Source organism: Falco biarmicus, chromosome Z (genome assembly GCF_023638135.1).
Source record: "Falco biarmicus isolate bFalBia1 chromosome Z, bFalBia1.pri, whole genome shotgun sequence".
NCBI lineage: Eukaryota > Metazoa > Chordata > Aves > Falconiformes > Falconidae > Falco > Falco biarmicus.
The window spans coordinates 45,305,365-45,322,326 of record NC_079311.1 but is presented as its reverse complement, the minus strand read 5'-3'; the positions used below and the strand labels follow the sequence as shown (position 1 = coordinate 45,322,326).

Sequence of the window (16,962 nt, the reverse complement as noted above, 5' to 3'; positions counted from 1 at the left end):
CCGCCTTACCATCGGGCGGTCGCCCGTCGCCACCTGGCGGTGAGCCCAGGCCACGCGCCTCTGCCGCGGGTTTTGCAGCCGGAACCGCGGGGGCTCCCGCCGTCCGCGGTACCGACGCGTCATCTCCCCGAAGGCGCTCTGCGCGCGCCTCAGGCACCTGATCGGTAACGCTGCTGTCTGCGGTCGTTCGGATGCCTTCTGCACCCTCCGTAGGAGCTGGCCGTGGCGAAGGTTTTTCCAAAGAAACACTGTCACAAAATGGCTGCTGCAACAGGAGCTCGTTCTCTGCACACTCTCCGCTGCCAGAGTGTTCCGCGTCAGAAGATAGGCGGGATGGTGGACTAGGTACCACTCGCGACTGGTCACTGGGCATTCCCCTAAATACACCAACAGCATGTTCAATTACATCTTCAGGTTCTTTTCCCATGTCATCAACCAGCTGATCATTTGAATCAGATTCGTGGCCTTCACCACCACCAGGCAGAAAGGATTTGGGAAAAAATACTTCCTTATCCCTTGATTCCCCTCCTGCGGCTTCGCTGCCTACTACTGGCAGCATACTTGTGCCACCACCTATGCCTGCCAGGGCATCAGCCACTGATGCGTTCCTGGTGTTATGCTCTGCTCCTGTCTCAGATTCATCCACACATTCTTCTGACATGTATCGCTCACCAGCAGTTACTGCTGTATGGTCAGTATCGGAATATTTCCCAACTTCAGCCAAGGCACTAACTTCTTTCAAGCTTTCTTCTGCCCTGTCAAGTAGAGTGAAATCCATCGGAACCAAATGCGTTCGGGAGGTTGCTATCCAAGCTGTATCAGCTGGTGTTCCTTGACGGCTTGCAGGAGTAAAACTTTCATGGAACGTGTCTTTCAGATCTAAGGACGTCACTTGTAAAACTTCATTGTTAAGTTCAGCCAACTGGATCGGGTCAGTAAAAAGTTTATTTTCTGGACCATATTCTTCCAGAATTGCAAATTCAGGAGGCTCATGATCATTAGAAGAGATTAGCTGACAGGATTCATTGGTCTTTCCCTGTTCATAGGCCTGGAGACTACCACTTTGATACTGCCTCTCTAACTTCTGCGTTACTAACTGCCTCTTTGAATCTTCCTCTTTACCCATATTTGACCACACATGAACTGGCTGACTATCTTTGTCTCCAGGCTCCACCCCAATCTGAGAAAATGGGATAGAAGCATGCTTAGCTTCATACTCCTGGCACACGTCAGGACTGCTTGATGCTTGTGAACTATTGCCTTGGTCACAGTGACTTAATATATCAGGATTTTCACCATCTGATTTCAAAGTGACAGTCTGCTCAGCATTTGTCCACAGGTCAGGGTCCACTGAAAACAGCCGATTACTTTCTTGTGTGTTATCCTGTAAAATATCTGGGCTAAGTGTAGTTTGGGGAACTAATATACTCCACCCTGGGCTTGACTTCTGTGTCATTTCAAAAGATAAGTCTTCTACAGTGAAAGCATCTGGCAAGGAGTTGTGCACTTCTGATCTTTCACAGGTTTCCCACTGTTGTTCTTGAGGAATGAGACTTGCATTTCCCCCATTGTCTTTTGGTAGATCCACTACTGGGATTTCTTGAACTGATGTATTTGGCATACCTCGTTCCTCATCTGAAAAAGGATTCTGTGCAGTCAGTCGATTTTCCTCATCTGTAGGAAACAACTGCTCTTTCAAGCCCCTTTCTTCTTTATCCAGTATGAAAGGATCAAATTGTTTGAACTGCTCCGTGTCTTGATTTATCTGACTATCAGGAATATTCATAGGATGTACTAGACTTTCATTTTCTTCTTCATCACAGTACAGGGCGGGAGGCTCATTTCCACCATTATTGGCCTTAATGAAATGTGCTTCCGTTAGTTCTTCATCTTGTGAAGGTGAACCCCAGGAGTCCTCCTTACTAGTTGTTAACTGGTTTGTTGCAGAGTGACTTGAAGCAGAATACTGATCTTCCAATTGCTTTTTTTCACAAGGTTGTGAATTCCACCATTCTGAACTGTCATCTGGAAAACCAAATGTTCCTACTGTGGATTTTGCATCAGTTCTGAAATCAGCTTCTAATGACATACTCCACATATCTACAGCTTTTGAAGAATACTCTTCTTTATCATCAACAGCTAAAGTCGGTGTAGTATCTTCACGCCTTTCATAAAAACATGAGTCTTCTCCGCTGCTTGTTTCTTTACTAAAAATACTCACCTGGGCTTTTTTCTGAAGTGTTTCCCAGTGACCTAAATATTCATTATACACCGTTCCAGTCAAGTCCTCCTGCAACAGTTTCCTAGCTTTAATTGTTTCAGGATTTTCATTGAAGATGCCTACCTGGACCTCCTCTCCCACCTTGGTTTTTGCATCTAAATTGTCTTCAAGACTTGTTGCATTGGATTGAGCATAGTCCTCTCCAACTTCAGACACTATATGCTGTTTGTTTTCATACATGGAATCTTCACAAACTGCTTCTGGACATGCCTCTGAATTCTCTGAATCCTCATTTATGTCAGGACTTGATAACGAAGAAACAGTATCATCATCTACATGGGCATTCCAAAAATGTAAGCTTTTAGGAACGTTGTTCTGGTCGGTGCTTGTTTCAAATCCTTCTTCACATTCATTCCCAAATTCATTCCTTTTACAGGCACCTTCAAGATATTTACTATCTTTAATATCCCAAATATCCCTACTTCCTTTGTCATGACTGGCAACTGGAAGGTCTCCCCACACATTCACAGATGCATCACTTAAATCAGGACTTGTTCCACTTGAGTGTGCGTAATCATTTATTGAATCACTCCACACATTATCTTCTTCCAAATAGCTTTTGATTTGTATATCCTTTGAAAGGCTACTTATGGTGTTTGCCATTTCAAGGACTTCACTTGCCTCAGGACTTGTTTCAGGAGATTGCAAATCTTCACATGGCTGTGAATTCCAAGCAGTTTGGGGAAAACTGTCATTCAGCATTACACATGGCCCTCTGCAAAGATTATTAGCAGGTTCTACATTTTCAGAGTTTTCATTTCTCCCAGAACCTATTTCATGTGAAAATGAATTTTCCACCACAGACATATCTGTAATGTCAGGAACACTGACATATCCAGGAGAGGGACTCTTCTTAAACTCATCTATGAAAGACTTTTCGTAAGACATGTTCAGTTCAGAGCTATTTTTGAAAGACACTAACTCAGAATCAGAAATGCCCAGATGGCCAGGAATCACTTCATGTAAGCTCTCTTTCACTTCTCCCAGAGCTTCTTGTGGTTCAGTCATCAAAGGAATTGACATGGCTAGGTGACAACCCCTCTTTCCAGAGTCATTCCAGATGCCAGAGCTTCCAGGCATTTTAGAAGAATTATTTTCAGGGTTATCACTACCCTTATCAGAACCTTCCGAGATACTTTCCATCTCGGGACTTGTTGCATCCTCCATCACTGTAGTCTCCTTTTCCACTTTCTTGGAAAGCAGCTGTGATGTTTCACTGTAATTGTAGGTGTGTGGTCTGGGGTCATCAAAAGATTCGTTATTTCTGCCTTCCTCAGAAGCACTTGAAGAAGATTCTGCATTACTCTGTGACAAGTCTTTCCTCTCCTCCTGACTACCTGGATTAGTTTGATTGGGAAATGACTCATTCTCTGTGACCAACACTTCCAAATTAACACTATTCCTCATTTTTTCTGGGGAGCTGGGAACTTCAGTTGTTGACCTGTTTTCTTCCGAATCAGCATTACATGAAGATTCACTGTCCTCTTGCACTGGTTTATTACAAACGTCACTAATCATTTCCTGTCCACTTGTCTCATCTGTTCTTTTATATACCTCTTTTCCTTTCTGAGAGATGACAATGGCATTGTCCCAGCCTTCCTCACAACCCTGTTCACTGTGTAAACTCCATGAGTTCAGCTGCTGTGCTGAATCCTGACTATCCAGCTTTTCATCAACATCAGCAGTGTTTTGTGCTGCCTTCTTACCAAGTATCTCGCTCCCTAAGTCACATATCTTCAAATCCAAACCATTCCCAGTGTCTGAAGTTGGTGTAGATGTGTCTGTGTCTTCTACAGAAACACTGATCACTGCTGCTGCATTTTCAGCTGCCACCTGTCTAGTATTTAATTCATTCTGTGGCAGCAATAAGTCATTCACTGTTTGATCGTACACTGGTGGTGGTGGTTTGTTTTCAGATATAGAAAAAATATTTTCACTGGTATGTATTTCAGTTGAAAAACACTGATTAGCTGTTTGTTCTGAATTAAGGAAAGGTTTAGCAGAGGCAGGAAGAGCAGTAATTTCAGAAATTCTTTCTTGTAACTGGGTGACATTATTTAGGGGAGTGTTCCAGATGTCTGTGTTTCCGCCACTTGAAAAAGCAATGTTTCTAGGAGATAATGCTTCCTTACTTGCTTTCTCAAGTACTTTTGGCTCAGCCAAACCTGGGTTCATCAATTTATCAGTAACCGTTTCTTCGTCAAAATCTTTGTCCTCATTTTCTCCTTCATCTTCCACATATGTAGGAGATGTATATGAATCAGATGTTGAATAATTGGTGTCTGGTGGAGAAACAACTAAATCTTCACCTACGTTTGATGAACCAAGATCTGAGTGTTTATATAAGAAGGTATGCTCCCATGGCACTACTACTTTTGTTACTTCTTTCCTGATGTTTTTATCATACATATTCCAGGTCTCTATATTTTCAAATTGTTTTGGTCTATGTTTAGGGTCACCAGTTACAGTTTTTTCCTCTATTTGCAACTTGGAATTATTTTGCATATTGTTGAAACCAGAATTTGTATTTTCAGATTTTCCATATTCTTCTACTGAATAATATCTTTCTTTATCCCAGGCTTCTGGAGAAACCTGGATAGGTGGACTTTCGGTCCCATTGTCCACTGTGATTTCTGAAGACTCTGATAAACTAGTTTTTGGTATGGCCCATTTCTCAGGAATATTCACTGATTTTTTTTCTTTATCCAGTTTGGGCATGTTCCATACATTTTCTGAGGCTCTAGCAGTATCTCCTGCATCAAACTTGGACCAGACTTTGTAAGAGTCTGCAGCTAGCTGATTACCTTTCCCTTCACTACTACGCCATGCATCTGACATCATAGGTGTTGGCTGTCTGACCTTCCACAGGTCATTAAAGCTCTCTGGTTCTTGCTTTGCCTCTTCTAAAGAAGCAGTCTGCAACCGTGAATGTTCACTGTTTTTCTCTTTCTTCTCATGGCTCCAATTATCTTGTTTAAACTGATTATCCCACAGACCTGCTCTCATGTATTCCATTTGCTTTGGCTGGTTTTGGAGGAATACAGAATCTGAGGCTCTTCTATCAATATGTTGTCGTAGCAAGGGACTTTCTTTACAATCTTTCCATAAGACAGGGCTCTGAAATACAGATTCCTGCTCACTTGAACTCCATGTATCAGCATTTCTGGACTCTAGGTCAAAGCCATCCCACCAGCTCCCATACCTAACACGAGACTGAGAATAATTTGTGCCATCTATTTCATTCATTTTTTTAATGACATCTTGTGGGAAAAATAAAGGCTGCCCATTATCTAATGGTGAAATTTCTACAAGACTGTTGACAGGAGTTGGTGGAATTCTCGAATCAGCAGTTTTCAACATTTCTGGTGAAGAAGAATCACCTTCAGCTAAATCGATCAAACTTGTTTTCTCACACATTTCTCCTGGATTCTCATCAAATTCAGCTGAATTGTCTTCCTCGTTTGTTGTCATAAGTAAGTCAGTTGAATAATTTGTTTTATTATTTTCTAGCAGGTTTGCTTCGTCAAGTTCTTTCTGCACAGTGAGTTGTCCTTCTGATGAATCACTATTAAGGAAATAGTCGTCTGCTGGGGAGCAATCGACGGAACGAGAAGATGACTCGGATGGAGCTGCAACCACAGGTGCTAGATCAAAATTGAAAAGATCAAAGTTATCGCTATTGTCTCTAGACTGAGGTTTTTGTTCTTCAGCTATTGCTCCTTCAGGAATAGGGCTATAGGAGTCAAAGCCAGGCAGAAGACTGTGATGGGAAGCAGCACCTTCTGCAACAGGGCTATCATCACTAAGAAAAACAGAACTCTCCTTGGAAGACCGGCTGCTTCTAATGGTAGCCAATCCACTGTCTGGACTCACAAGGTCTACATTAACATCAATGTGGGCTTGCATAGATCCATTTAGATCTTGAGGATTTTCTATAAAATTTGCAGAACTGGGCTGTGGTTCTACATCAGAACCATATAACTCCGTAATACCAGAAGAGCCTTGTGAAAGTGGAGCACTTCCAGCAACAGCTTCAGTAGAAGAAGTTCTACTGTTTGATACCATTTCTGGTTGTCTTCTATTTATAACTTCCTTAACTAGAAGAAAAATTTGATCACAGGTCACCAAAGAGTTTTGTTGATAAATGAGTATTTGGTCACATCCACATTCTAGAGGATCCAGCTCCAAACAAGGATTCTGACATTCTTCTAATTCACAGCAGATCTGTTGAAAAAGAGGATGTTTCAAAATCCATTTCAATCATGGGCATAAGGGCATATATTGACTACTTCACTGTGTAACACAGCCGTACCTATCTATTCCTATTAATCTACTTCTTGCCCATTTCACTGTAACAGCCTTATTATGATCCCTAAACAGATGAAGTATTAAAATAGATCAATAGAAAATATGTATTATATAGTTAGTCAGAATATTTACTTGAAGTTATACCACTTGACTTTTAAGTTCACTTTTCATTAGTAAAAAAAAATCCAACAGAATGTTTAGTTGGTGCCTTAAGAAATCTGACTAAAATATGTAAGAGTACATGAGAAAAGTATTTCTACAATAGTATAATTGGATTCATTAAATACATCTATATTGACCTTGAAAGTACGAGTCATTTAGCCACCTGTGCCTAAGATCAGATTAAGACAGAAAAAAGTTAGAAAAGTTGCTGCTGAGATGATTTCTTCCATCTGAGGACAAATACAGTAAAAAAAAAAAAAAAAAAGGACAACAACCTGGCTTTGGACAAATTAACATTCTAGTAATAATTTGGCTTCATTTCAGAGCTTAAATTATTTAGTGATAACATATACATAGATGAGTTCAGGTCATTACCATTTACAATGTGTTTGCTCATCCCTCACTGTCAAAGACTCATTTGTGTAGACCACAATACAAAAACAAGGCAAAACTAGTTAAAAAAAAATAAATCATTCTGTTTTAGCTAAATTGAAAAATCTTATCTCTTTCTTTATTTCCTGTAACTGTACAGTTTTTCTGTTAGGCTGGTCTGAAACAATCATAAATATCACAATCTTTCATTTTGCATCATATAAGTAATGCAGCCATTTCAAATAGCTATGCAATTGCCAGACAAGAGCAGCTACTTTTTGACCCCACTTAATTATTCAACATTTTAGCGTATTCTACTTTTAAAAATTATTTTTTTCAGGAAGGACGTTATTTAATTCTTTTTCCAGGTACTTACTTGATTGCCTAGCTCTAGGTTTTCTGAGCATACCGCTATTTGTCGTTTTGTTTGCTTCTCATCTGACAAACAGTTGGCCAAAATGACAAGTACATCAAACCCATATTTATCTATGAATGCTTTCAGATCATCAACGAGACTCCTGTGTAATACGCAGTCCTGAAATATGGTAAGAAATTAAAAGAAATGTCAGCATCTTTTCCATGCTCCTTCCATCCAAATCTGTGGTGAAAATAGTCTGAAACATTAATAATCATCAGTGTCTCTAACTGGCAACAGAATTCAATTCCATTTTTCAAAACAGCGATGTGCTTTAAAAAAGAATTAAGAACCAGTCTCACAGCACAGTCACGGACTTTTACTGCTGAAAAATGCTAAAATACTCAGTGCAGGTTTTGCCTTCTTGAAACTGCTGCTGAAACAGAATTCTTTCTTGTTCCTGCTACTTGCATTCACAAGGTTGCTTAAAAGTATTGGATTACTGCCATTTCTTGAATAAAACCCCTTTTTTTCTAGAAAATACAAATGATTTATGAAATTGGAGACGTCAATATTTTATTTAAAATAACAGATGTTAAAATAATAGTATCAGGGTGCAAAATCAAGTACTCAAAAGGAAACTGAATGTGCTAACTTGATTTTGCAGCCCTTTATATGTACCTATGATGATGTTGCATGTTTGTCTACAATTTTACCATGAATTATTCCTTTAGATTCCTTTATTTCTGCTCTTTGAATTCTTTGAATGTGCAAGTCTCCCAAACAATAACCCCTCAAAATAAGGACAGAGTAAGGTCAAATAGTTTTAAAATCTCTTTGCATTAAAAAATGCTTATTTTCATACACAGCCCACATGAAATACACAGGAGGTGAACACTGCATTTGTCATTCCTATTCTCACTTATACTTGGACTCACCCTATGTTGAATTATCTAGATTCTGCAACATAAACCATACATCCCCCTTTCTCACATGGGGACATAATGCACAAAGTATAAATGTCTCCTTTCAGTCCTCAGTTCTGATAGCTGCCAGTGAACAGTCTTAGAAATGTTACTTTCTCCTTTATGTTTCTACTATTTGTATTTGAGAAAATTTTTGTCATCTTCCAACTAATAGTTCTTCTAATGCTGCCAAGCTACACTGGCCCTGAATAAACAGCAGTTCATCATGAACACAACACAACTGTATAGGCAGATTGGCATGTTATTCCCCTGCATCTGTCTCCTACCTAATAGATTACTGTTTTGGTTACATATATATAAATACTATTTATTATTCTACTCAAATGTGTCCATAAAATGCATCTCCCTCCCTGTAAATTAAACTTAAACCAAAAAAATCTGCTTGTCAAATGCTTTGGAAGTAGATTCCAAGATATGAGATTAAATTCTACTTTGATATTCACATAGGACCTAAAATAGAGTTTTATGTGAAATTCATGCACAGCAATGCACAAACAGAAGTCAGCTGTCAGTTTAGTGGGGGACATTCAGATATGAAATCTAAATAGGAGATTATGGTAAGGAACTATGGTAAGTTCAAAACCAAGGTTTGAACATCCAAACCAGTAACATTTTTCTGAAGACTCAAGTGTTGGGTATATTAGAAAAAAGTACCAAAATGTGCTTGTGCTTAAGCATCAAAAAATTACTTCAGTTATCACATTCCTAAATGCAGCTGGAATAATTAAAATCTATTTGAATAAAAAATTTGAACCACAGCAGATTCAAAACCATCCTGGTAACTCTTTATCTCAGTTACCCACTCACAGTCAATTCAAAAAGATTGGGAGGTCACAGGGAAGGGCATGGAGCAAGCACAGATCTAATTCTGCAAGAAGGTTCATAGGTGTACATAAGGTAACTAAAAAAATAATAATTCTAAAAAATGTCCAGCCTTCATGCCTCATGATGCTTTATCCTCTATATTGCTTGTATCAGCTTGAAAATGCAAGGAATTAGAAAATTTCTGTTAAAACCACACGACTGAACTGGAAGCCTCATGAAAGTGACATTGACTAAGGTAGAATCTGCCACCATCTCAGACCACAGCTGGAACTCACAAAGTGGTAGGCTGGGGAGTGCCGAAAATCCCTGCTTTCTGCAGTAGAGGGAGGAAGCTCTTAACCTGCCTACATGTCAAGGCAGAACTCCCCACTCACAACCATGGCCAACTGGAGAGCCAACACCTGCACGCAGGGCGATCAGAGGTATGTTTCTAGGTTTTAAGGCCAAGGACCACTAGGGCATCACGGAGCAAGAAGATACAACATCCAAATGCTTAGCAGCCACTTGTTGATGGGAATGGTCACCACAGCAAGGGTGTGGCCGTACAATGAAAGGTCAATTCTATCAGTCAGAGCGGGAACTAAAGATGCATATGGTCATGGTAAACCCCCTGAAGGCGTTAAAATCTGAATTTGCCTCGTGCCCTGTTTGTTGCTAACTTCTGTCACGCGATCAAAAGCAACACTGAGGAACTGACACAGCAGCTGGTGATCCAGTAGCCTTGCTGCTCTAAGTGGGGAAGTTGACAAGTACGTATTCCTGGTGAAGCAATCGGATGAGACAGCTTCACATTGGGCCACATTAATATAAACAATAACAAACGGATCTGTACTGCCTATGTAATTACCTGATCCAGCTACTTGAGGTTCTCTCAGCTTCCTCTATGCTCTCAAACTTCCTATTATGCAGAGTATGTATTTCTCCTGCTTGAGGTTCTCAGCATGTTGATGACCGAGAGAACCACAAAGGTTAACTCTAAACAGGTTACCTGTCCCTCTCCATTGGGCACAAGCTGCAGAAGGAGATCAGTTATGTATACATGTTTTTTCCTCTGTGCTTCACGTCCAGCTTGGCCTTTGGGCTATGTTGTGCTAAACATATTCTTTGGGCGCAGAGCAAACTAGATCAGCTAACTGCACCCGAGAAGCCTGCAGGCAGCTCCCACTTGGTACTAGCAATTACATCACCTGTGCATCCCTGCCTTTAGCTAACAGCGCAGCAACAAGTTCTCATATGGACATCCTTTCTGTTTGACAGCAGAAATGAGGAATGGAGCTGTTTCCTTGTAAGAAAATCTTCTAATAGCTAAAATGACCAAAAGGTGGAAATCTCTTGTATGAACAGGGTGTCTCCCAAATGCTGTGCATGGATCGTAGGCTTATACAATGAATGCTACACCCTCCAGGACTCCCACCACCTAAAGGGACGTAGGATTATCTATAGTGTTTTCTCCTTATAATGTTCGTTCTAATAAACAGTGTTTTAAAAGATACCTCACAGAGTCTGCATGCTCTTTTTACCGGGCTCATAATGGACCAGTGCTGCCTGGTGCAAAACGCTATCAGCTGATGAGAGACTGCTCAGAGCAGCATGGGAATGGGTTTAGATGTGCCAGCACCACTCACCACACACCACACTTAAAAACAACATCTTTAAAGAAAACACACAAATTATTTGAGGATTTAGAAGTGCAAGAGGGCAAGAGATGTTTTACAGTGACATCCAACCAACAACACCGAGGAAGTCATTAAGGCATGTAGAACACAGTCCAAGTTAAGCAAAATGATGCTTATAACATCCCACTTATTACTGTACCCCACAGCCTGACAATGAGAAAACTTTCTGACAAAGAAGTCATTATTCAGCAAAGCTATAAAAGCTAAGACCCTATTTTTTCTGTGGCATATAGAAATAAGACACAAGCTTCACACATTACTATTACTAAGCAAAAATAATATTTGAATAATATCTGACAATGTAAGTTACTCAATTTTCCCATAAACAGTCATTTTCATAATCAACAATAAATGTTTCTCATAAGATGTTACTTCGCTAAGTGCATCCAGAAATGAAACACATGGCAAACAGACCTTGTTAAAAGCATAAGTCAAAGAGTAAATTCACTGGAAAACACTGTTGACTAAACTAATGAATAAAAGAAAGATCAGATTACATGTTTTACAACATCATGACTCTACCTCATCAAATTTTTTGGGTGACTGGTCTATTAATAAAAAGATTAATTACTAATTTTAAAATAAGCAAAGGTAATTTTATTAATATAATAAATACTAAGTAATATTTTTTCTAAACCTTTTTTTAATTCCATCCCTCCCCCAAACATCCATAAAGTTTACTCTTTTAAACTAGTACCAACACAATTCAAATACTCCCTTCACAAGCATTCAAACATTCAAATAAATACAGACAGCTGCAAAGAAGAAACTCTTATAAATTACCAAAGACTATATATTGAAAGACATAGTAGACATATGGACTATTCCACAAATTTGCTAACCTAAGTAAATAACCAGAATGTTGCATGTATTGTAAATGCTAACAGAAAATAAAACATTTCCTTTAAAAATGAAAAAATGCTAATCATTTCAACAGTTAAGCTTCTACATCCCAAATTAATTACAAGCACTGTAAAAAACACTGTTGATGAACTATTATAGTAGGAAATACACTGACATGCAGTGAAACCATGAGAAAGGTCAGTTAGCTATTTATTCTTTCACTACTTTTCCTTACTTTATTGGCATGTGCTGGCTTAAATACTAATTTTTGCATAGTGCACAGCAGGTAAACAGCATATGTAAACATTGTTATTAGTTGTAATGCCCTCTAAGTAACCTGCAACAACCACAAAAAAAAAAATAATTACTGTAAATATACCTGAAATAAAAAGAATCTAGCAGTAAGTACATTTTGCAAATGCTAAAATGCAGTTAACAGCAATATGGATACTGGAGAAATTTAGTGTCTTAGCATTTGTAATGGAATTGTGCATTTGTTTTGTCTAATGCATATAAATATTTTATACAATGCTACAACATAACAATGTGGTGAACATTCTAAAATGCCAAATATTTTTTACCATCCAGGAAAACAGAATGAAAAAGTTTAAGAAATCCACAGACTTTTGAAGGATTTCTAACATGACCTGTTCAGTTATTATGTATTTCTCTTGAGAAATAACATTTTATGTAGACTGTATATTGCTGTGAAACTTCATTCTCTGAAACTCAATTTTCTTATAGGAATCTCTTCTTTTAACTGCATGGTTAACATGACTACAAACATGGATGCTTCTTTAAAAGAAGTAAGATCTCAAAAAAATATCCAAACAGAATTTGTAACTGTCTCTACCAACACCTTCCGATTCATGAAGCCAAGAGCCAATTACCCAAGTGATCACTGTAATGTTCATTACACACAGTTCTGATTCTTCGAAGCTAACTGTGTCAATATTAACCTGACCAAATTAAGAACAAACTGTCTCTTTTGTTCTTCACACTCTTCACATGGAGCGCACAATATGGCTTTTGTCAGAGGTGCTCCATCATTTTGGCTCAAGGAAACTGTCAGTACAGTTTGGGATTCGTTATTCATGGGCAGATACCCTGATGGGTCTAATGAAGCCTTTCTGCTGACAACTCATTTGCTAAAAATACCCAACCATCACAAAATATAAATGAGGAATATCACTGTATCACATTATAATTTGCACAACCAAAGCAATTACCACAATATAGAAGTTAATACATACTGCTTCACACTGTATTCTCTTAATATTTCATGGTCAGTACTTCTGCATGCCAGTTCATTTCTGTGTGATCACTGATAAAACTTTATGACATACTTAAATTGCAATATAATAGGGTAAACACCAATGTTATAGCACACATGCAGAGCTAACAGTCTGTGTGCCATTTGTTGTAAATCCAGCTAATTACTAGAAGCCCCCCTCCTCTAAAAAAAAAAAAAAAGAAAAGAAAAGAAAAAAAGGGAAAAAAAAGCAGAAAAAGACTCTTAAGTTTTTATAAAAGTTTTCAGGTAATATCACTAAAAATGGAAAAAAATAGTATAAACAGTAAGCTATTTAAAAGACTCCAGAAACATGGACAAGTATATTCACTATTTTACTACTTTTGTTGTTGTTGTTTTTAATCGACACCACTGTTGAAAATGCTCTATACAAAATTCACTGTCTTTTCTGTAAGGAAAGATTACATTTTTCTGTTGTGCATTTCAATCTACCAAATAGCAGCTCTGCTGTACAGGTATTAATCAGTCTTCTGAAACAGCAGCCACTTCTGCTTTCCTGTTGCTGTCTGAAGTTTCCAGTGAGAACCAGGTATTAGGTCCTAAACCAAAGAGCAGGAGAATGGGCACCTGCAAGCTTGTGCTACCCTGCTCTATGAAGATCCCAGTCATTTATGTTTATGTTTAAACTTTAGGCCTCCTGAGCTTAACTTAGAAAAATTAGAAGGAAATTTAAACAGGATATTCTACAACACTACATATAGAATAAAACGATGAATGCCTATTTACCACTGATCTCACACCCCTTACTATAGGTGATGGCTGTGTTTTTAGTCTATTATTTTCATTAAATGCAGAATAACAAAAAAAAAAAAAGCCTAGAAGGAAGAAAGATTATAATAAAAGAAATTATCAAGCTTTGTTCAATGAAAGTATGTTCAGCCAATTTCACACTGGAACAGTGCCTCTTCTACAGCACTGGTACATTTTATGATAGTGTCTTAACAATGATCTGCTCTTTATGAATTGAGATTACAGCTAACCAAGTCTTACCTGCACTTGACACAACTACAAATTCTGTGTATTCAAATTCAGGATTGTCCATTTTAATCTGTTTTTAACTAGAATTTATAAAAATTTCCATGTTTTGTATGTATTTAGCACAGCACACAATTTCTAGGGAAGACTGGAAAGTCTTGATTCATTCACAAAATTAAAAAAAAAAAAAAAAAGTTGCTCAGGTAGACAGCCAGACTTCAGTTCCATTATTCCACATTTCAGAGCTAGCTAAGACAGCTCTGAATTCCTCAGCTGTGGTACAGTGTCTCCATGTATCTGAAGAGACATTATGTCATCCATGTAACATAAGAATGGTCCATTTGGCTTCAAGCATCCTTCCTCCGGCTAGAGTACCTGCCTGCAGCGGCCATCACTGCCACCCACTGGAAGGAACACAAATTCTTATCCATAAGCAAGGCAGCCTCCCCTGACTACTGAGGTGTACAACTGCCTGAAATATAACAGCCAGACACGCTCCCTGGCGTCGGTGGGGTCTGTGCACATGCACTAGATCGGAAGGGCTGGAGGTAAAGTCCTGTAGGCGCTGCTGCTACTGCATGAGATAAACTAAGCGCATAGCCTGGACACATGAACGCACACAGGTAATGGTGTGCACACTGTTGTGACGTGCACTGGAACAACACAGTAATATTAGATGGCTGTGACCACAAATTCTAGAACTAAAAAGGTTTCACAGCAGCACAGGAATCACGGAAGGGATATACACCATCTAGTCCAGTGAGATAAAGGTGAGAGCACTTATCTATATCCACTTACAAGGGAAGCAATTCAACGCACTTGTAAATTGTATCATTGTTAACAAATGTTTTCTGTAATAAGAAAAGAATGATTAATAAAGATAAAGCTGCCGGGTTTTTTGCATTTTTGGCAGTTGATGGGAAAGTAGTTTGAAGTTGTCAAAAATACAATACACAGCAAAACATATAGCTGTGTTCTGTAATAGCCACCTCCTTTTTCAAGTGTGTCTTTAAAACTCTGCCTCTGTAAAATGATTAGAGGGCCACACTAGAAAACTTGCAATCCTAACAGTACAACTTTTGCTGCAAGCAGGAAACTACAGAGAAATGTACTTGCACTATGTTAAAATGTACTCTATCCAGATAATTTTAAAGGCTGAAATAAGTACATACATGTTTTTCTGGAGCTAACTGTACGGAAAGTAAAGTCTCTTATTCTGAAACCACAGGTATGAGTATCCAAAGCCTAAAACTAAAGGATTCCAGGGACCAGCTTATGCACCACTTCTATAAGTATCACCTGTACAAAATATGCACAAAATATTTACAAAATGAAAAGGAAAAATCTCCATACTAAAGTACAGTATAGTTAACAATCTAATACATTATTTTCCTCAGAAACTTAGAGAAGAAACACTGGGTTTGTGTCTTACTCATTAATAGCCCACGTGGACATTGCGTATGATACATCTTTTTATTCTCCTTTATATTATTCTGCTTTCTGATCCTAGGTTAAGAACTTCCATTTGATTTTTTCCATAGCTTGCAAATTGATTAAAAAATACTAAAAAAAGACACAACCTACCACTTCAGTTACAACATTAATTTAATCACACACATTTGATTTCACTGTAGACTGACTAGCAAATGGTAACAAGCAAAAGGCTGACTTGCCATAGTGATGAATTGGAACATAAGAAACATCACAACCATATATATACTGACCAGGAGCTGTCTAGTTAAGCCAGCTAAGTCTCAGGTGTAAGTTTATATGAAATAATTCATACCTTACAAAATAATTCCCATGCAAACATGGTAACGCAAAAACACATTTCTGGCTGTCAAGAAAATTTCGGGCAAAATTAATCAACCATTCATCCATTCAGGCTCTTTGCATACCCTTTTGTCAAAGAGGGAATACGAAGAGATTTTTTTTCTCTTCCATGCACTCATTGCAATGGTTTGTAGAATCCATCAAGCCCAAGTTGATTTATAGAACTGTCTCTTAGCTCAGCAGTATAACTATAGCAAATGAACTGGTAACTTCTCAAAAAACAGCAGTGATTCAACAATATCTGGTTTATTTAATTCCTTCTAACTTCAGATTAGCAATTTCTTAAAGACACAGACTTGCATTCTTTAGAAGTTGTATCTGCAATTTTATGCCAGCATGTTTTGTTTCCATTTATATATACATATATATACACACATACACATTGGACAAAGGCATTTTTGGTTTACAACTGATGCTAGAATCTAATCAAATCTTCACATCTTCGTGCTAGCTACTATGCTTCTCTTGCTAGCCAATAAAGCTTTCAAATTTAAAAGCAATAGTGCCATGTACTTTTGTGAGCCATCTTTTTATTATGCTATTAATAGTAAAAATAATTACCCACTTAAAGTCTCCACCTATTTATTTAATTACACAGACAACTTTGCATGCATATTCAACTATTTATTTTATTTATCTAATTCCATCACTAGTAACAAGAACTGTTATAAAAAGTAGTTAAGGCACAAAACCCAGAGATACGCCAAGCCATTTGAAACACTGTTTAAACATGGATTTTATCACTAAGCATCGTCCATTGAACCCCATGGAGCACATTTATCACTCACCAGCTTTGCATTTTTCTTCATAAAGATATACGACCTTTGCCTATTAGATTTCATTAGCAGGGCACCATACAAGGCTCCTCTGCAGATGACAGGATAGAAAGCTAAACAACCTCGCCTGAAGGATTTGTGAGAACAAGCCCATCTTCAATCTTTGTCCCTGGGAGGCACTTCTAACACCTGCCAACCACAGCACTATCATCAGAAAAACATTTAGAGATTTATCTTCAGGCTGGTGATTATAAGAGA

General features: G+C 38.3%; 1 protein-coding gene across 5 annotated transcripts in view; it reads right to left on the bottom strand.

Moving 5' to 3' along the window:
- PRUNE2 (prune homolog 2 with BCH domain) overlaps positions 1 to 16,962 on the bottom strand; it is a 144,598-nt gene that overhangs the window by 55,228 nt on the left and 72,408 nt on the right. For all 5 annotated transcript variants that reach the window (XM_056325031.1, XM_056325033.1, XM_056325032.1 and 2 more), the window contains exons 7-8: positions 7,500 to 7,658; positions 10 to 6,505 (exon numbers count right to left, since the gene is read on the bottom strand). In XM_056325031.1, coding sequence (XP_056181006.1) covers positions 10 to 6,505; positions 7,500 to 7,658 — 6,655 coding nt within the window. The remainder of the gene's footprint in view (positions 1 to 9; positions 6,506 to 7,499; positions 7,659 to 16,962) is intronic.